At 37.0% G+C, this 21,486-nt stretch overlaps 1 protein-coding gene across 1 annotated transcript; it reads right to left on the bottom strand.

Moving 5' to 3' along the window:
- Window positions 1-17,077: 17,077 nt before the first annotated feature.
- On the bottom strand, window positions 17,078-19,486 carry LOC149260977 (glycosyltransferase family 92 protein RCOM_0530710-like). The gene has a single exon (XM_089421512.1). The coding sequence runs from the start codon at window positions 19,364-19,366 to the stop codon at window positions 17,675-17,677; it is 1,692 nt and encodes a 563-aa protein (XP_089277638.1). The 5' UTR covers window positions 19,367-19,486; the 3' UTR covers window positions 17,078-17,674.
- Between the last annotated feature and the right edge of the window lie 2,000 nt (window positions 19,487-21,486).

The raw sequence follows: 21,486 nt of genomic DNA, 5'->3' as shown, positions 1-21,486 counted from the left end.
GCAGCCAGACTTCGTCCCTGAAGATTAATTTTATTGCTTCTGGCAGGGCTCCAGAGACATCTATGTATACGCAGATTCGGGCATAGGAAACATAATGACCCGTTCTAGTGCCTTCAGACATTTTGATGTACTCCCCTAGCTGGTCTCCTATACCTTTTAAGACCGAAGGAGCCTATTAATCAGTTGGTAAGGAGTAGAGGCAAACCCAGACTGGAACTCTTGTAAAATCCTCCTTTTCTGGTGTGAAGTTGTCCTTCCAAAATCTCATGTATAATCCGACTGAATTGTAGAAATAGGGTCCTCCTTCAAATATTTTGTCTCTATCTTCTAGGAGGTCAAATATGACTGTGAAGAATCCTTTGGAGCCCAGCTGAAGTCTGATCTCCCCTTTGGGTGTCCATTTGCTTTGTATCCACTAGTTCAGGGCTCTTTCAGTTGGCCAGATTCCCATGAACTTGTATATAACTACATGTTCTTGCATGTATTCTCTATAGACTGCTACACCTAGGTCCTGGATTTCCAGTTCCGGGATTTTCTTGGCTATGGGGTTGCAATTATTCTTTGTCTTTTTCCTTTGTTCTTGTGGCTTCTCCTGAGTTTTTGAAGGATTTATGTCAGTGAGGAAGGGCGTGTCTGAGGCCTTTCCTTTTGCTGTTCAAGTATCATTGGTTATCCTTTTCGTTGTTTCTTCATTCCTCTGAGGCAACTCTTTTTGTTGTGGATGTGTTGTTCCTTCTTTGTCAAAGTTTCCTCCTGGCAAGAAAAAGGTCGAGTTGGAGGCAAACTTTGTGAAGAAGGAAGCCTGGTCTAGAGGCCAACCAGTGACCATGTCTTTGAAGGAGTGGGCACCAAGATGTTGATGCGGTTCAACCATGGCGATCAGGGCACTGAGAGGCCCCAACCAGACGCGCAAGGGGAGGCCATGAAGAGCGTCGACGCAGGGATTAGGTCACGGGCGCCATTGTCTGACCTTGGAATTCCACTTCGCATTATCCATGCCTCTGAACTATATATATATATATATATATATATATATATATATATATATATATATAAACAACGTAGATCCATATTAACTTTAGATCTATCAAGTGTCGAGAGGGATCAAATCTCTCAAGGTGCAAACATTTCCTTAAGCTTTGCACTTAATAGAGAGGTTTACACCTTCATAGATTTGATCTCTCTCGGTGCTTGATAGATATAGAGTTAAAATGGATCTACACTAGTTTAGATTCTATAATCTTTGTATTTGATTTAATAGAGTTTCACAACTAATGAAATTTTATTTAAAGTATCTAGAAACATATATTAGGCTTTAAAAATAATTGGGTATATACTTCTCAATATATTTCCAATCATTTCACAAATTTACAACTAAAAGAAAAGTAGTTGAGTGTGGATTCATCGTTATATTTTAACTAGATTGAGATTTCTTAAAAAGAAAAGAGAGATAAAAAGAGTCACATCTATATTTACATTATTCTTTATTACTATATTTATACATAAATTATATATTTAAATAAATGCTATTATTTATATTGTACTAAAATTTTTAAAATAAGAACAAATTTTCATAAGGGTCATAATGAAATTGGGTGTTGGCCAGTGCCCAAAACACAAGAGGGATGAAAAAAATTGTCACATTTGTGACACCAAGAAGGCTGACAATGAAAAACACTTTCTCTTAGATTATTTAACATATACCCAAATTAGATGTCAATTCCAAAATATTTGTCACATTGTCAACCTTCATAACTTTTTAACTCGACAAAACTATGGGCACTTTGAAATGCTTCTCTTAATTTTCAAATATTTCAAAGTGCCCATAGTTTTGTCGAGTTAAAAAGTTATGAAGGTTGACAATGTGACAAATATTTTCTTAAAATTCCAAATTAAATCTTAATTTTCAAATATTTTTCACATTATCGATATTTATAATATTTTAACTTCACAGAATTATGATCTTAAAATATTTCTCTTGTGATTCTTAAAACACAAAATAAAATTATAAAAAAAATCAATAACTTCTTACATTTTTAAAATTCAATATATTAAATTTAATTTCAACCAAAATTAATAATAATAATAATTATTATTATTATTTTAATTTTCCCGAAAAAGGTTTCAAAATTACTTAAAATACTTTGCATAATCATTTTAATTTAGATATGACTATATAATTGTTCATTATGTTCCTCTCATTAAAATTTATTTATAATTACTTTTATCATAGTCATTTTTATTTTATAATTACTTTTATCATAGTCATTTTTATTTAAATATGGGTTGGAGAATTAAGTTGATTAGGAAAAAATAATTTTTATTGGAATATGGATTAAAGAATTAGTTTGATTATAAAAAAAGTTATAACGATTATTTATTTTACATGTTATTATTATTTTTTTTTGGGTTAAGATAGATATTTATAATTCTTCTTTTAACTATGAGATATTATTGTATATATATCTATATATATATATATATATATTTCTTTTAATTAAAATAAGAAATAATTTATATTAGAATTTGTGTTTGAAGACATAACAATATAATGAGAGTACAAAATCGATGAGTGGCCAAACAACATTATATTTTCATTCAATGGTGTTTATTCAGAAACCACTAAAGAAATCTATTGTAGTATGATTTTTTAAGTAAAAATCCTCTATTACAATCTTACGATTCAACAAAAATTTACTTTCATATAGACTAATTATGAGATAATTGAACGTTAAGTTTTACTCCTATTTGCTCCATAGAGGGAGCATTTGCGTTCAAATTAGAAACCAAGAGATTACCATAGCTGATAAAGTTACTAGAAGAAGAGGAGATCAACTTGTATTTTTCCATGCCTTATTGTAGCTCCACAATTTGATTTTTGAGGGTGTCAATTTAGTGAGTAGCTTGTTGAAATTGCACCATGTGCTCCACTAGAACCTCCATGGTTGATGCGAAGCTAGCTACTAATTTGTTATATCTTAATTGGAATTGTGGAATCTTCTTCTGCAGTGAATGGAGCTCCTACTCAACTCGACACTCAAGCACTCCATTATACATCCTTCAATTCATAGACATGATGTGATTCTATTCATGGTGTAAAGAGTATTGGAAATGAACTAGAACAAGGAGCAGGTTACCCCATCTCCAATTCCAAACACTCCCCTCCAAATTACATAACACAGATTGAGAAACCGATGAAAAATCTTGATGTCAACAACTGTTATGGCTGTGTTCTTGTCAATGAAACAAGGTAGATAAGTGGAAACTCAACTCCTACCATGTTCATAATATTAATTGGAAATAATAAGTAGGGAATGCATGCCCCATTTATCATCTGAGGATTCCACACTAATGTAACAATTATCCCCATACTTGAACGAATTGGAGTTCCATAATTAGAGTAATCACTTCCCCACATGACTAAGCTACTTCCCACACAACTGACATAACCATGTAATAATCAAGCATAAGAGTACAATGAATTCCCTCACATTATGTCCATTGAATGTGAGACTAAACTATGAAAATTCCCTACCAGGACCTGGAGGAATTTGGTGAATGCACAACACATGCCTTTTAAGGTATGCATCCCCCCTAATGCTTAATTATGGTCGTGAGGTTTATCTAGACCCGAACTTCCAAGTTAATTATGAAGATGGGGTTATCAATTTCCTCTTGATTCCATCACCTCAAACCACATTTCTGATATTACTATCATCGTCTACTCGTTGAGAGATTTCCAATGATATAAATGTCATCTTATTATGAGCTCTGAGCACAAAATTATATTCATTTGAAAATCTATCCAAACCATGCACCATGTTAGCATATGTACCATACCATGTAACTAACATGTGGTAGCGCTTGTACATTTTTCATCATTATCCTAGAACATGTCCTTGGCTGGAGCACATCACTTTACCATGTAGACATCAACTATCATATCAACATTGGTCTGTATCGGGAGGAAATCTCATTTCCTGACCTCCCAATGCATGACTCCCAATCTATTGATAACAAACTCGTGGTCTCCCAATACTTTGCAATAGTTAAAGGGAAATATCTCTTGTAGCTCATGGAGATTTAGGTTCTATCAGTACTAGGGGAAAGCTTGATATAGAGGGTCTTGATCCTCCTGAAAGCTTGATGCTCGATCACTAGCCTCTTGGAACCCTGATGTCAATAACTTCATTGATTGACACAATTTGATTCATGACAACTAACAATCTGTTAAGTTCCATTACTATCAGGGTTTGTGTCAGTAGTAAATCCATAGTTCTCCCAACACCCAACATGTGGTGGCTCAATATCCATGTCACCAGGTCCATTCTAACTACTAGTTGTTGTGTAGTTTGATCCACATCTTGTTCCATGCCATATAGCCACACTGGAAGCACATAAAAACCATGCCAGTGCCACATCATCTCCACGCCATCATGCCATGTCATCAAGGGCACCCATGCTTCATACTCCATTTCCATGACACATCATCTACCACATGGACATGCCACATCACTCCACGTCAGCAAGCCACATCACTCCATGCCATCATGCCACATTGTACCTTACCATTCCTATATCAGGTCCAACTATTTCGGGAAGGTAGTGCAAAAGACACCTTTGAATCTCCCAATAGTCGACTATCAACAACTTGACACACTCCAATTGCTTGATAGAGAAATGTCCCAACCATTGACATGGGTTGAATTTCGTCAGTGCTAGAGGAGGAAAATTGACCAATGCCCCACATCTCCAAACTCTTGTCTCTCACAAGCTCGATACTCCAACTTTGATGGTTTGAAATCCATGGTAACCGATGGAAAAATGACATGATAGTTGGTGGACGGCCTGTAAAGTCTATCATTACCGAGAACCTCTAATGTTTGTATCATTCCAAACTCCTAATACTTAACTCATGTTGGCTTGACACTTTATCCCTAAATTTATAAACATCTACCACATGTTCTCAAAATCCATGGAGGGGTCAATCACCAAAATTCCAAGGGTTCATCCCCAAATTTCCAACAATTTCGATAGAACTTCCAAACCTATTATAAAATTTGAAATTGAATCCAATAAGTTAGGGATTTTCTCAAAAATATTATGATACATGATAGTTGGTGGACGGCTTGTAAAGTCTATCATTACCGAGAACCTATAATGTTTGTATCATTCCAAACTCTTAATACTTAACTCATGTTGGCTTGACACTTTATCCCTAAATTTATAAACATCTACCACATGTTCTCAAAATCCATGGAGGGGTCAATCCCCAAAATTCCAAGGGTTCATCCCCAAATTTCCAACAATTTCGATAGAACTTCCAAACCTATTATAAAATTTGAAATTGAATCCAATAAGTTAGGGATTTTCTCAAAAATATTATGATGATATATAAGTATTTACCATCATATGAAGTCAATCCCAAGGTCATCCATTATTCAACCATTTTCCATGCCTTTCCTCCCATGAGTTAGAAGAATTCCATTTCCCTAGTTTGCCTCATTTGAGGTCTTCAAGTCTTCTCATCCCAAACAGGGGTACCTTTTTTATGAATAAAATTCAACTAAGGGGACAACATGGTTGTTAAATCCATCATATAGCCTAATAAATTCCAACACCAACACTTTAAGCCTCACAATATTAATTAAATACCTTTAAGTCATTTAACAATTTTCTACTAGTTTAACAATTCTTTTGTAAATATCTATAATACTTTGCTTCAATTGTTCTGAGAAGACTCCTTGTTTGAGTCTCTTTTGTACAATCAAACTTTAACTCTTCCATCTAAGCCCACATCAGTAAAGGACCTTCTACTCTCCATAGCATGTTAGAACTTCTCTAGCCCGTCTAAGGAAAACAAAACTTCTATTAAAGACTCCTTGAGAGTCTTTTGCAACCAAACAACCATTTTGGTCCTTCAAGCAATTAAGGGGATTACTTCGCCTACCTCCTCATCCATATCTCTTACTTTATCAAGGCCTGTAACAGTCATGAAATTTTAATAGTAATAAAGACTATAGATCTACCAGTCCTATTCTTGGAGGCACATCATAAGAGCACATGAAAATACACGAATAGGCATATGAACATTACAAATCCACCACAACCATTAGAATCATATTTACTCTCTCATATCATAAATAAGCTATATATGTATATGTATATGTATATGTATATGTATATGTATATGTATGTATGTATGTATGTATATATATATATGTATATATATATGTATGTATATATATATATATATATATATATATATATATATATATATATATATATATATATATATATAGGTTGTGATATGGCATTCACAGACAAGCTCATGATGACACTTAGATTATCAACATGATTTCCATCTCATTCCATATGACTTACATTTTAGGTTCAAATTCCCTAAAGGTACTTATTTGATTACAATAGAAGATTGCTTGCACCTGATGAAGGCTGAAACACATTCCACCCCACCATAGGCTCAAATATACTACAATATTTCTTGTGGTTGGCCACCCTCAAGCGGAACCAAGAAGCCATGAGGAAATATCTTGCTTAATAATACAAGATAGAGTTATGGAGGCCATCCTCCTTCATCAAATCAAACTCATCAACCCTCTTTCTTGTTTGTATGCCCTCTATGTTGGTCATGCACCCCCATGAGTGTTGATCTCCTTCCTCTACACCTCTTCTCCCAATTGATCCTTGTTGCTGGCACACCTAGTGCTCCTTCCTTCGAATGTTCATTCTTATCCCAATGCATGAGTGCTTCCCCACACACACTTATCTCTTTATTACTTTTTTTCCCTTCTCCTACCTTAGGTTTCTTCCTTGGTATATTTTCCTCTCAAGTTTATCATTGAGTGAGATCAAAATCTTCTAATTAGACTCCAAAAGTATTCTTATGATATGCTACCCATATCTTGAATAAGATAGTTGGGGTACAACCCCCACTATTTCCATAAATAAGGAAGTTATTTCCACACTATCCACCAAATATTTTCTGGGGAAAAGTTTGACAATCTCTCATGACTCTTTAATAATTAATCATATCTCGTGACTCTTTAATAATTCACTAGTCAGATTAAATCCATAAACCCCTCTTTGCTAGCTTCACTCCTCTAATGGCTTCTCATGGTCCGTATCAAGGCTTCAACTCTTCATTGCCCGATATTAAATTATAATTACAATTATTTGGGGTAGTTTTCCCATTTACAATTACATGTCCATACATATGTATCAATAGCATAATTAATTACAATTACATTATTAGCAGAGATTAAGTGTCGGGGACTTTCCATGCATATTGTTATCTCTATTATTCAACATTACTTGAACATTACTTGAGCCATTTATTAACATGAATACTAGATTGAACGCAGACGTTCCAGCCAAACTTGCAAGAGAATTGTTACTATGCTAAGATATATAGAGCGCATGAGCCTCCCGATGACATATAGCTCGTGGCATAGATGAAGCTCCATGTGCGATTCAAGATCATGTGATAATTATGGTCCCCACTATCCCAATCCCATTTGGGGATTCATTAGGATTATGGGATTGGGTAAAAACCCACCCTATTTTTCTAAATTATTTGTCCACCGAGATGAATGGTCACCCCTCCCACCTCTGCCCCTCTCACCTCTGGTCCTCCCCCTAAACTCCATCCTCGGGTCCTACCACCCCTAAAAAAAAATTATATATTCATGTTAACTATGATTTATAATCGTACAGTGATGTGTGGTTTGACGGTAAAGTCATATGGGCGATGCCCAGGCAGACCCGAGTTCAAATCTCATTGAGTACATTGACCTGCTGTGGTGGCGGCTAGAGGGGCGGATTCCCCTTTCCCGTTGAGTCTGCTCTTGCTAAAATCATAGGAACTTAGTATAACTGATTTGCAGGTGGTTGGTTATGCTCTTGGTGTTATAGTGGCAGCGTTAAGGTTTGATCCTGGGTCTCCCCTAGATTAGGCCAGGCAGTTACCGATTCACCATGTGGTATAAAAAAAAAACTATGATTTATAATCAAATTAAAATACAAAATATTAATTTTGATTTATATAAATATTCATATATAATTGTTTGAAATGACAATATAATTGGTTCAAAATTTCTTTTAATATGTGTATGTTTAGAAAGATCATCAAATTTAGTTTTGCAAAAAAATTAGAAAATATTAAATAGTAATAAAATATTTATAAAATATAACTTTAGAGTGATTTATATATTTTAACATTCAAATTTAATTTGAAAACTTGACATAAAATATAAAATTGTGAAACATAAATTTATGTTTATTAATAATTTATATGGTTTAAATCATTTAAATTTAATTAAATTGAACTCTTGTGATGTTTGGCCATGTTGTTGTTTTGTTTTAGTTTTTTTAATTAAATTAAATTATGTAAAATCATGTTAATATCGTCTTTATTTCCTTAATATTTATCTAAAAGACTTTATGTTTGTGGACGGCTTGCTAGTGATTAGGAAGACAAAAAATTACAAATGTAAGGTGATATTTGAGATCCTCATTGATTTCAGGGAGGTATCAGGATTGATAATGAACAAGGTAAAGTTGGTCATGTAGAAATTATGATGTAGATTTGCAACTGCTTATCAAATTTTAATCAAAATCACAAGGCACAAACCTACTCTACTGCTCTGCGGAATTCAATTTACAATTTAGAACATCAATCACAAACATGCAATGAGAAATAACACACATGCACACAATATTTTTCCAGGAAAAGCAATCCGTTGAAAACTCCTTTGTCTGCTTGCATTAATCTGATGAATATAAATGTATTACAATTGCTTTGCTCAACTAAGAAAAACCTACAAGTGAATAACCTATCTCTTTGTTCACTAAGAAGCTATGACCCAGACTTAGTCAATTTATGCCTCTGCTTGATCCCCTATTTCCTTGCGCAAATCATTTAGAAATTATGCCCCTATTATTTAGGAAATTCTTCAAATTGATCGCGCAATTCCCAAGGTTGATCATTTGACTACATGCAACACTTGTACACTCAAGACTAGTCTACCACTGATGTTACATTGCCTTAGAATCTCCACCATAGCTGGGGAACTTGAATTCTCTACATGCACTAGCTATTTTAGGTTGATTGATCAGTTAAATGGATGATCACTGAGTTTCACTGAAGTCCTACTACACAACTGACCTTCCACTACTTCCTCCAACAATTAGAACTAGTTTAACTGAAAAAAAAAAAAAAAAAAAAAAAAAAAAAAACAAACCAAACAAAACAAAACAAAACAAACAAACAAACAAACAAAAAAAAAAAACAAAACAAACTTGAAATAACTCATGCTTAACTGAACTTTAACTCCTTTAACTCAAATTTATTGAGTTAACTGAGTGACAAGAACCATGTCACCTCAGTTAACTAGATCCAAGTTGTCTACTGATGTGGAAATTCGAATTTTCTCAATTTAATCAAGGCAAAATCAAATTGAGAATTTATTTCCGCATTTTTCAACACTCCCTCTCAACAAAAAAGGGATTATCAAAAACCCATATCCTGCACCTGTGGAATTCAAACTTCTCTCTTGACAAGGCCTTTGTCAAAATGTCAACATCTTGTTGCTCTGTCAGAATGTATTGTAGCAACATTATTTTCCTCTACACACAGTGACATAAATGGTGATACCGATATCTATATGCTTGGATCGATCGTGAAATACAAGATTCCCATAGATCTTGATGCAACTCTGATTATCACAGTAGATCACAGTTGGATCCATCATCTAACCAAATAGTCCCACAAGTATCTTTCTCATCTAGATCGTCTCACATGTTGCTTGACTTGCAGCCATGTATTTTGCTTTTGCTGAGCTGAGCACCATTGGTATTTACTTCTTGTTGTACCAGGAAATAACTGTGGACCCAACACTGAAAATTCTACCCGATGTACTCTTTCGGTCTGATGGACTCCCCGCCTAATCTGCATCTGTGAAGTTGTACAACTTCACTCCTTTTGTTTGTCTGTACCATAGTCCAAATTGGGTAGTGTCTTTGAGTTACCGTAAAACATGCGTAAATGCCTTCCAAAACAATTTGGTTGGCCTAACCATAGCTTGGTTCAGCTAGTTGACTGCATTGCACATATTTGTTTTTGTGTTCACAAGATACATCAGTGAACCCACTAGCTGCCAATAAATGGTAGCATCCACTTCTTCTCCTGAAGTAGCATCCTCCTTCCTCCAGTCGGTCGCTAGAGGTGTCTCCATGGGTTTACAACTTTCCATGTGAAATATTCGTAGTATCTCATTTGCATATTTTCCTTGAGAGACAAACGTTTCCTCAACACCTTGTCATACTTCCAACCCGAGGAAGTAGTGCACGAGACCCATGTCCTTCATTTCAAATTCTCTTGCAAGATCTGATCAACTACTCATCACCAATTAAAATCAAACCATCAACATAATATAAGACAACAATAAGAAATTTCCTTCTACCAAGATATGATAGAGGTTTATATCCGCTTCACTTTTGGTGAAGGCCAAACCAATGATATGGCTATCGATCCTAGTGTACCAAGCACGTGGTGCTTGTTTGAGACCGTACAATGCTCACTTGAGTCTGCACACATGAGACTCCCAATCAAAAGTATCAAAACCTTTTGGTTGCTCGATGTACACCTCCTCCTCAATAACCCCATTGAGAAATGTTGTTTTTACATCCATCTAGTAGATCTTCCACCCCATCTACGCAACTAGAGCAAGAATTGATCTAATGGATGAGTACCTTGTTATAGGAGCAAAGGTCACTTCATAGTCAATTCCCTCAACTTGAGAGTACCTCTTGGCCACAAATTTGGCCTTAGACTTCTCTATGCTTTCATCTAATTCATGCTTTACCTTTGAAGATCCATCTCAAACCCACAATTGATTTCTCTGTTGTTCTTGGTTCCACTTCCCAAACATTGGTCTTTACAATGGATTCATATTCCTCCATCGTTACATCAACCCATATAGGTTTCTGTATTGCTTCCTCAAAAGAGAATGGATCACTCTCTACAAGCTCAGTCATTAGATCCATGTAGCCAGAGTACCAATTAGGTGACCTTCTCTTCCTACACAAATTTGAAGGAGCTCCCACATTCTCCCTCACATCCTGCACAAGTCTATCAGCTTCCCTGGTCCTTTCTTCCTTCTCTGGATGGTTCTTCTTGAGTGGATGTCTCCACTCTATGCTCCTCAATTTGTGACTTCTCCACAACTTCCTAAGGCTCCTCCTTTGGAGCTAAAATCTCCTCCTGGTGGGATCTGAAGCTCCCTCTCAGGAGAGCACCGCATCACTTTCTCCTCATCAAATTTTACATCCCTTCGCACAACTGTCATTCTGAGGGATGACAAGTACACATGGTAATTGTGAGGAGTTTTTGTGTAACCCACAAATACCCCCAATTCTATTGTCGGTTCAAGATTTTTCCTTTATTCTTTGGAGACATGGCAGTAAACAGAGGCCCCAAAAATCCAAAAGTGCAAATCTAACTTCCTCCCCGAAAATCCTTCTTCGGTGTAATCATGCCAAGAATCCGATGAGGACTCCTGTTTTGCAGATATATTGTTGTGTTGCATCCCTGTGCCCACAAATGCATTGGTAGGCCTTGGTCATGCAAAATATCCCTCGCAACTCCCACAATGCTACGGTTCTTTCTCTCAACCACCCCATTCTGTTGTAGGATGTGGGGTGTTGTCAACTCTCGTCAAATACCTTACTTCACACAGAAATTTTTGAATTCATTCGACATGTACTCACCTCCATTATCGCTCCTGAGAGCCTTCACCTTCTTGCTAGTTTCTTTCTCAACCAGTGCCTTGAATTCTACGAACTTGGAGAATGTCTCATCTTTATTCTACATGAAGAAGACCCAATGCTTCTATGACAAGTCATCAATAAAAATGACAAAATATTTGTGTCTGGAAGTGGAGGTTGTCGAGAAAGGTCCACAAACATCAGAGTGGATCCTTTCTAAGATTGCATGTGCTTTGTTGTCCTGATCATGGAATGTGAGTTTTGTGTACTTCCCCAAGGTACATCCTTTGCATACATCCTGCTACTCAAGTGCTCCTTTAGGGAGGTTTGTGGTTATTTGTTGCATAATCTTCAGGGAGCCATGATGCACATGACCAAGTCTTTTGTGCCAAATTTCATTAACATCGCAGCTTTGCGCCTTCTCTGCCTTAGTGCTTAATGCAACACAGTCTTCCACATATACCTTATATAGGTTCTTCACCTAAACCCCAATATGCTTCACCTATCCCATGGCTATGTGCCTCAGGAATGATTTTCCTTTGTTAAAGAACATATCATAACCATGATCTTCCAAAACTGCAACAATGATGAGATTTTTCTTTAGTCCCGGAACAAACAAGACATCCTTGAGCTTGAGAGGGGAGCCCAACTCCCTCTGAAAGGTGATTGTACCAATCTCGGTCACGTTGTACCTTCCGTCGTCCCCCGTCTCGATGTGCATCTAGAGATAATTCTCCTCTAGGTCATTGAAAAAGTCTCTACACCCTGTCATGTGGAATGATGCACTTGAGTCCAAGTACCACACGCTCCCCATCATTGTGCTTTCCATGCATGTGATAAGGGTAAAGTCAAGCTTGAATTGTGAAGCCAAAGATTCACCTGCTACTCCTCCTAAGGTCTTCTTGCTCGCCTTTTTGTGTGGACACTCTGTGGCATAATGCCTAAATTCATGACACTGAAAGCATTTAATTTTGGACATATCTTTCTTCTTGCCCCCTTGATTGGATTCTAGTTTGGAATGAGATTTGTTCCCTTTTACCTTCTTTCCCTTTCCAACCAATGCAAAGTTTTCTTCATCCTCGCCCTTGGATGAACTCCCATCTCTAGTATTCCACCTTATGTCCCCCTGTACCAAATCATACCATAAGCATTCCCAATTTGGTAGTTTCTCCCTCTTGTTCACCAAATCTTGATAGTTATGTCAGCTCTTGGGAAGGCCTAAGAGTACTAGGCTTACCAAGTCATCTTCTGCAATGTTAACACCAACCCCGCCAAGTTCATCACGAACTTGTGTGAACTTGGTTAGATACTGCGGAATAGTGTAATTCTTCTGCATCTTGATCTTTCCAAGTTTATCCTTGAGTGTCAGCTTCTTGTGGTCATTATTATGCTCAAACAATTTTGTTAGTGCTTTCCACATTGTGGACAAAGTTTCTTTTCCATGGAGATTTGAGACAATGTGATCCCGTACTCCCTCCAAGGTTATTCTCCTCGCCTTGGCTACATATTTCTTCCACTAAGCAAGGTTCTAGGCATTAAATGTCTGTGGTTTTGCAACATTTGTCTTGATGTATTCTAGAAAACCGTTGCCATCCAATACTGCCTCCATGCGATCCTTCCATGCAATGAAATTAGAGCTGCCTTCCAAGGCATACTCTAGCCTCAGCCCGTTGAAGGTCATCTTCCCAACTCTGTAGAGATCCTGTTGCATTGAACTACAAATTTTATTCTCTAGAGAAACAACTTCGAAATTCATGCTCTAATGTGAATCCTACTCTAGTACCTTGTAGAAATTATGATGTAGATTTGCAACTTCTTATGAAATTTTAATCAAAATCACAAGACATGAACCTACTCTACTTCTCTAGGGAATTCAATTCACAATTTAGAACATCAATCACAAACATGTAATGAGAAATAACACATGTGCACACAATAGTTTTCTATGGGAAAGAAATTTGCTAAAAACCCCTTTGCCTGCCTACATTAATCTGATGAATAGAGATGTATTACAATTGCTTTGCTCAACTGAGCACAACCTACAAATGAATAGCCTATCTCTCTGCTCAATGAGAATCTTTGACCCAGACCTAGTCAATTTCTGCCTCTACTTGAGCCCCTATTTCCTTGCACAATTCCTTGAGAAATTGGGACCCTGTTATTTAGGAAATTCCTCAAATTGATTGTGCAATTCCCAAGGTTGATCATCTAACTACATGCAACACATGTACACTCAAGACTAGTCTACATCTAATGTTACATTGCTTTGGAATCTCCACCACTGTTGGGGAACTCGAATTCTTTGCATGCACTAGCTATTTTGGGTTGATTGATTAGTTAATTGAATGATCACTGAGTTTGATTGAAGTTTCACTACACAATTGACCTTCCACTAGTTCCTCCAATAGTTAGAACTAGTTTAACTGAAAACAACTTGAAATAACTAACCTTGATTGTTGCAAATTAGCAATCACACATGCTTAATTGAACTCTAACTCCTCTAACTTGAATATATTGAGCTAACTGAGTGACAAGATCCATGTCACCTCAATTCACTGCATCGAAGTTGTCTATTGATGGGGAAATTCAAAATTTCTCAATTTAATCAAGGCAAAATCAAATTGAGAATTTCTTGCTGCATTTTTCAACAGGTCCTAACCTCAACCAACCATGAAGGGGATGGGATGAACAAGATTGCATCATTGTTCAGAGTACAGTGGATATCCTTGGATGATGGGTTTAAGTACCTTGAATTCTTCTTGAAACCTGATAGTTACGAAAACAAAGATTGGGTTTGGTTAACTCAAAAGTTAGAGAAGCAACTACACTTGTGGTCACAAATGGTTATCACTAGGAGTTAGGCTCATTTCAATCAAATTTTTTTACAAAGCATCTCCATATATTGGATGCACATATACAAATTACCAAAGGGTATTGTAAACATGGTCAAATCCATAATTTCACATTTTTTGTGGGTTGGTACTCGTCCCGAAAGGAAAATCCACCTAGTTAGGTTGGAAATGTTGGAAAGATAGGTTGATGAAGGCGGATGGGGCTTTAAAGACATTGAATGTTTTAATTTGGCCTTACTGCTCAAAAAAATTTGGAGCGCAATGTACGGCGATGGCCTGGGATGGATTAGAGAGGGTGCACTTGATCCTACAAAGATTTCACAATCATGGAGAAGTATGCTACAAACCAAATACTCGTTCCTTGAGAACCTAAAATGAAAAATTGGCTCAAGATCCCTTCTGAAAATCAGCCTAAATGCTTTCTTTGGTGTGGAAGGTAAACATACACTATCTTTTCCCTTATCACCTTCTTACATGATTTGGGTATTCACATTCTCAAGGACATAGCCATTTCTCCCAAATCCACTTCACATTCAACTCGTTGGAGGACATGCTAACATGGAGTGGTGGTTTTCATAAAGGACAAGTTAAAGTAACGAAGGCATACTCTATCATTAATCAGGGTAATGCATCATATCATCGTTTCAACTAGTTCAACAGGTCTTGGAGATGGAACATGCCCCAGAAACTCAAATGTTTTGTATGGTTAGTGATACACAATTTTTTTTTGACATGGTATAACTTAAATAAGAGGGGAATACAGGGCTTGGGAAGGTGCACATTATGCGGAGCACATGGAGAAGACGTTAATCACCTTTTCCTGCAGTGTCCTTTCTTGGTTTCGAAATGGCTTGGGTTGCTTAACTCGCTGAATATCAGAGCAGATTGGGAAATGACAGACATTGGGTGAAGTCTATGGCAGTGGTTTGTGGAGTACAAGAATCACATGACTTTGCCCAACTTTGTCCTTTGGTGCATATGGAGGGCAAGAAACACCAACTTTTTCGCGCAGGTACAGTCTGGTGTCAAGAGGACTAATACTAGGATTTCAACATGCTATAAGGAATATGGAATCCATGTGAACAAGAAACGCAAAACATGGGGTGTCCAAGGGATTTGTGGGTTGTTTATCTAGTGGGCTTTTTCGACGGGGCCACATCATTCCGGTCTTGTGGCAATGGGATGGCCATTCATAAAGGGCTTGAGATGTTTCCTGTTGCCATTGGTTTAGTGGAAAAAGAACAAATACAAAGGCGAAACTTGTTGCATTATGGAGAATCCTATTTTGCGCCAAATGGCTCGGTAGAGAGGACATCGTAGTACTTGGAGACTCAAAGGTGGGAATAAAATGGGAAAATGAAAGATATAATCTGGAGGCTCCTGTGCTCTCCCACTGGAAGAAAACGATCAAGGTGTTGATCAAAGACTTCAAAAAGATTTCCGTAACACCTTGAAGAACCGAGGATGATTAGCTACCAGACATTTGGATAACACTGCTTATAGAGGTCTGGACACATCATGTTATGATGGGACATGTTTTGTTACAGAACCAAACAGGATAAACACAGCTGTTTCTGGAATATATTTTCATACGAATACTTTGTATTTTGTGTTCTGTATTTTGTTTGTTGGCACTATGAGTGTAGTAACATTTTGGTGGAAAGGACAACTAGAAGTCAGTATAGAGAAACAGAAAATGTCCTTAACCCACGACAGTAGGTTTATATATCTGTTTCTGAAGCAACAGGATGTAAGTGGACAAAAACTCTTTTTATTCAAGGAAAAGAAAATTAATTAACAGATAAAAAAAATTATTATTATAAAAAAAAATTATAGACGATTTCAAGCTCTTCAAAGTGGTTTGCTACTTTACATTAGGTTTTTACATTTGTAAATTCAAATGCAAGATGAAACATCTAGTACTTAAATTGGCCAGACTTTTACATGTAAGAGGCTACAACTCAGCTTGGCTCTATCACAAATTAAAGAAGGGCATTTTTTTTTCCTGAAACCTCTAGTTGAGGATCATTCAAATTGAAAAACTGCCTTATTTTTTTTTTCACTATACACTCTAACAAAGTCATTTGCAATAGCCACTGGTTGGAATGCTCTGTATCCTTCAGTCATTTGCAATAGCCACTGGTTGGAATCCTCTGTATCCTTCTTAGAATGTGCATTGGCAATTCATCATCAAATTTTTTCATTCATGAGATTATTAAAAGTTTTTATTTTTATTTTTTAATATGTGTTGTAAAAGTCTCGATGAATTGAATTTTAATATTGATTTGATTTAAAAAAAAAAACAAATTTAAAGTTCATAAACACGAGTTTTTTACTTGCAAATCGATTCTAAACACCAAAATTCGATTCCAAACACCAAAATTCTAGAAGCCAGAATTGGTGATAAAACTTGCTTTCATTACTTGTAATACTTTGTACCATGACATTAAAGTCCACCCCATAACTCAAAGAAACTGTGCCATTGCCCACCCTCAAAATCGAAACAAGTTAAGAATAACAGTAATAAATTAGTTTTTTCCTCGGAGGACAGGGTGTCATTTGCCCACCAGCCTCAACGTTTGAAACACCTGATATTTGGGAAGGGCAGCTACAATAAAACGTTGTGGATGGCTGAACCATTTATTACTTTTTTCCTCGGAGGATAGGGTGTCATTTGCCCACCAGCCTCAACGTTTGAAACACCTCATATTTGGGTAGGGCAGCTACAATAAAACGTTGTGGATGGCTGAACCATTGAAAAATGAAATTGAAAGGGAGTGGTCATCACACAGTAGACATGAATACTGGAAGGGCAGGAGAAGCTGCACCAGTCCAGTGCAAAAGAATGAATAAATGGTTTTGAAAATGAATAATGTTTATATTCTGAGTTCTCATGGTTCCTGATGCACAGGAATACCAGAAAAAAGAATAGGATAGGCATCTCATAAGCATAATGTTACAAGCATATACTGGAGAAATGCTCATGGTATAATGAAATTGGGTTTTCTGTAAGCCAATATAGGAAGCACTTATTGGTATTATTGCCATGGCAGCAAGTGAGTAGTGAGATCTGTGAAGGTTTGGAGGGTGAAATTTCTGAGGCCTGTGTCTGAAACTTCACAGAATCTTTCAGACCAGTCCTCAGGCTCAACAGGTTCTGTTCCAAGTCCAGGAGCTCGGTCCCTGGAACTTTCGTTCTGATTCTCTTGCCAGTCTGTTACATAAGTTGCCACCCTTCTGAAGAATTTGGCCTTGAATGTGTCCCAAACTTGGTATTTATAGTGATTGAACACTGCAAATCCTCTAGGAAGGTTCATGTAATGATAGCCCTGTCTGAGATGAAAATGATGGACTACGTTTATCAGGCTTTGGTTCAATGCAGATAAGAGAACGATAGATTTATGCCTCTCTGTTCTGTTCAGCCTGCAGGTGTAACCTGCTATCACACCTTCATCTGGGTGTTTCTTCAATCCAGATGGACCAAAGCTATGGCAATCAACTCTGATTTCTCCTATTTTGAATAAGCCTGAATATGCAGATGTTGCATTATTGATTAACCTTTCCATGACTGTAAGGCCTGTTTGAGTAGAATCTGTTGGCATAGTCTCATTCTGAATATATTCTATAGGATTCAGAAATTCATCTACGTCCATGAATGCCACCCATTCACATTCTTGGCGAGCTCGCAATGCACAATGGGAGAATCCAGCCTCTTGGGTTTTAATCCATGGCCACATATGTCTACTCACATTGAAAGAACCCAAGGATGCTACCACTTCTTCTATGTTGTCATCACTGTTGTTATCATAAAGAAACCACCTCTGGACACCTAGATAGCCATGGTACATGATCCATTCTCTGAGAAATGGAGCTTGGTTCCAAAGCATTGTGCAAGCACAGACCTGATGGAGAGGCCTAAACATCTGCACAGGTTTCGAGCTCATCATGGATTTAACTTCAATCCTAGCTACAGATGGAAGTAAACCACCTCTGGATCTCCATACAGAAGCCTTCATTTCTTGAATTTCATACATTTCTAAGCCATTAGGCTTCTCACATCTGATCACTTCTTGAGCAGCCATCAAAACCTTAGTCTTAAAAACCTTGATGCCCAAATCCATAATACCCCATTTCTTGAAATCCCTGGCATTAAGCAGATCGGTGTCCAAATTGGAACCAAAAACGCAGACAAGATTATCAGTATCAGAAATCCTGCCTCTTCTCAGGTTCAATCCTTTGACGAACAGAATCACGCTGTCTGGTTCTACTACTGTCTCATAAACAAGCATCCTCCATGCAAAATTCTTTGGATACGTAGCTTGCGAAGGAACCAGCATCCCATTTTCCTTGAGTTTTATAGTTAAGGTCAATCCCTCTGCAGACTTTGGTTGTGGAGGATGTGGGCACCTCACAATTTGCAAGTCTTGTTCTTTCATATCCACAGAGATGGCGGGGGTTCGGAGGCTCTCACCATAGACACATTCAAACTCATCCTTCTGCAAGGCAAAACATCCATCACATGTTTTCAAGAGCAGCAAAACATGCTCTGGCAAAGTGACAAGATCTTGGACCAGAAGAGAGTTATCCTTGTCCACGACTCGTTCTTCAACTGCATTATTTCTAGGCAGGAGTTGAGAATGATGTGCTTGGATAACAAGCCTTCCTCCAGGTGGAGGGTAAAAATTTGCCACACAATGAATCCCAAACATCAGAAACCTAAAACACTGCATCTATCATATATCATCCAAAATTGCAACCTCATTTTTCCATCAAAGATTAGCTTTCAAAGTCTGCTACAAGTCCTTGGTCACTAAGGAAACAAAATACCATCTGTTGTTGTATTAATGTAAAACTAAATCCCAACATAGGGATATAGCACTGTAATAAGATAGCATGCAACATCTCATGCATAACTGCCACAAGCCAAAGGCAACCCATAAGCCATGACAATGAAATTGTTGGCCACGATCCACAAGGCATGACACTGGAATTGTTGGTCATGTTATTACTAGAGTGAGGGACAATATTTTAGTACCAGAATGAGGGAACACAGGGGACTTGTACCCTAAAGGCAACTTCCAGATTGCAAGAGAAGATGCAAGAATTGGTAAAATGAATCAATTTATTCCTCTTGGGCACTCTGAAAATTGAGACCATGTCTATGATCCGCAAAATAAAAATGTTCAAATCTTGGAGTCCTTCAATACTAGCACTCTTTGATCTGGTACTCAAATGGGTTTGTTTTGTCAACAAAAGTAAACACTACAGTTTATCAAGAAGATTACATTCTACGTTCTCTGATCAATAGGTTATGTAACAGATTCATAGAGTATATAATAGTTTCTTCACATCCATTGGATATCACCATTTAAGAACTCAAGATAAGTTCCCTGCAACTGAAACAGAACAGCACATGTATTTTTTTTCTCTATTGTCACTCTGATCTACTGCTAAATGAATCAAGCAGGCCTGCACATATAAACCAAACAAAACTAAGGCAAAAAATTGGGTTTGGGGATTCTTCCAACACTGTCCTTGGACCTAAGCCACCCAAAATAAAACACCCACAATAGACTATTAATTTTGAGAATTATCCTAACTCTATGAAATCCCAATACAGATAAAGAGAAGCATGGTCATTACCATAGAATCGCCTAGCTGTCAAGAAGAAGCAGAGAAAAGCAAGCCCATAAATAACAAATCTCCACCCCAGTAATCTTCTCCTAGTCTCTGCAGACTGCCCAGAATTTCTCCCAAATCTAGCAGAACCCACCCTTCCGATTCTAGGGGAATTCCAGTTGGGTTTGCTCATAGCTGCATCATCATGACTGCAATCTCTCTGATAATGATGAAAATGGCGTTGCTGCTGCTGCCTGTCCTTCATCCTTGAGGCCGGAATCTTAGTGGGTATTGCAATCTATGCTCTATCTCCACGGCCCTCAGGCCAGGAAGCCCTGGACAGTCCCCACACTAAGTGAACCGCGCCTAGATCAGTCCCCTGACGGTCATTGAAACATAAATGTAAACAGTACCATCAAAAACAAAATAGGAACAACGTTTATAGTACCTTCATACATAAAATACTCTTGCAACACGCAATGTGTTATTGGGAAAGTGTATCAGTTATTGTTATCATAATACAGTTAAGAAAAAAAAGAAGATTCTCCATAATTTCTGCTGGCCACAGGAACGCGGTTACAATACGAGTGAGATGGCCGACAGAAATGGCTGGGCCCTGCTCATCCAAAAGGGGAGCTTATTCGGACACCGTTACAAGAAAGATAATTTGGTCAAATTTCAAATTTCGAAAAATACAAAAAAAAAATGCCTGCACCATGTGAGGATCTGGTAGATGCCAGGGTATTTCATACCGTCTTGTAATTCTAAGTTTGAATGTCTAGTTGTTAGTCATCATATGGATTCTCACAAAAAAACAATAAGCCAGGATTTTCAGTTGGGTATGTAACATTCTACTTGTCAATCACATCATATATGATCTTTTAACACAAGGTCATGATTTTCAGTTGGGTGCATAGGGTATATTTCCATATGAAGTTTAGGATTTTTGAAAAAGGGGTTTGCTACAATATTATTATTATTTATTTTTAAGGTTATCGTCAAGACATTAAATTGTTGTATGAGATTTTCTTATTTGTAGGACAAGGGACTATCTTCACACAACTATTTGATTGCCAAGTTTACCAAATCATATATATTTTACCCTTAAACACATGCTTTTAACTATTAGACTCACTCAAATTATATATAAGAAAATTATATAAAATTAATCTAAATTAATAATAATATAAATATTAAATATTAATATTATATAAAATTTGTGTAATAACAA

This window comes from Pinus tabuliformis, chromosome 6 (genome assembly GCF_031772625.1).
Source record: "Pinus tabuliformis cultivar Carrire ecotype Pingquan chromosome 6, CPIR1, whole genome shotgun sequence".
NCBI lineage: Eukaryota > Viridiplantae > Streptophyta > Pinopsida > Pinales > Pinaceae > Pinus > Pinus tabuliformis.
The sequence above is the reverse complement of the archived record's forward strand: the minus strand, read 5'-3'. Positions and strand labels throughout refer to the sequence as shown.

What these genes read in the sequence shown, in the direction of transcription:
- LOC149260977 (XM_089421512.1), bottom strand. Translation starts at nt 19,366, where the DNA reads ATGCAGTGTTTTAGGTTTCTGATGTTTGGGATTCATTGTGTGGCAAAT.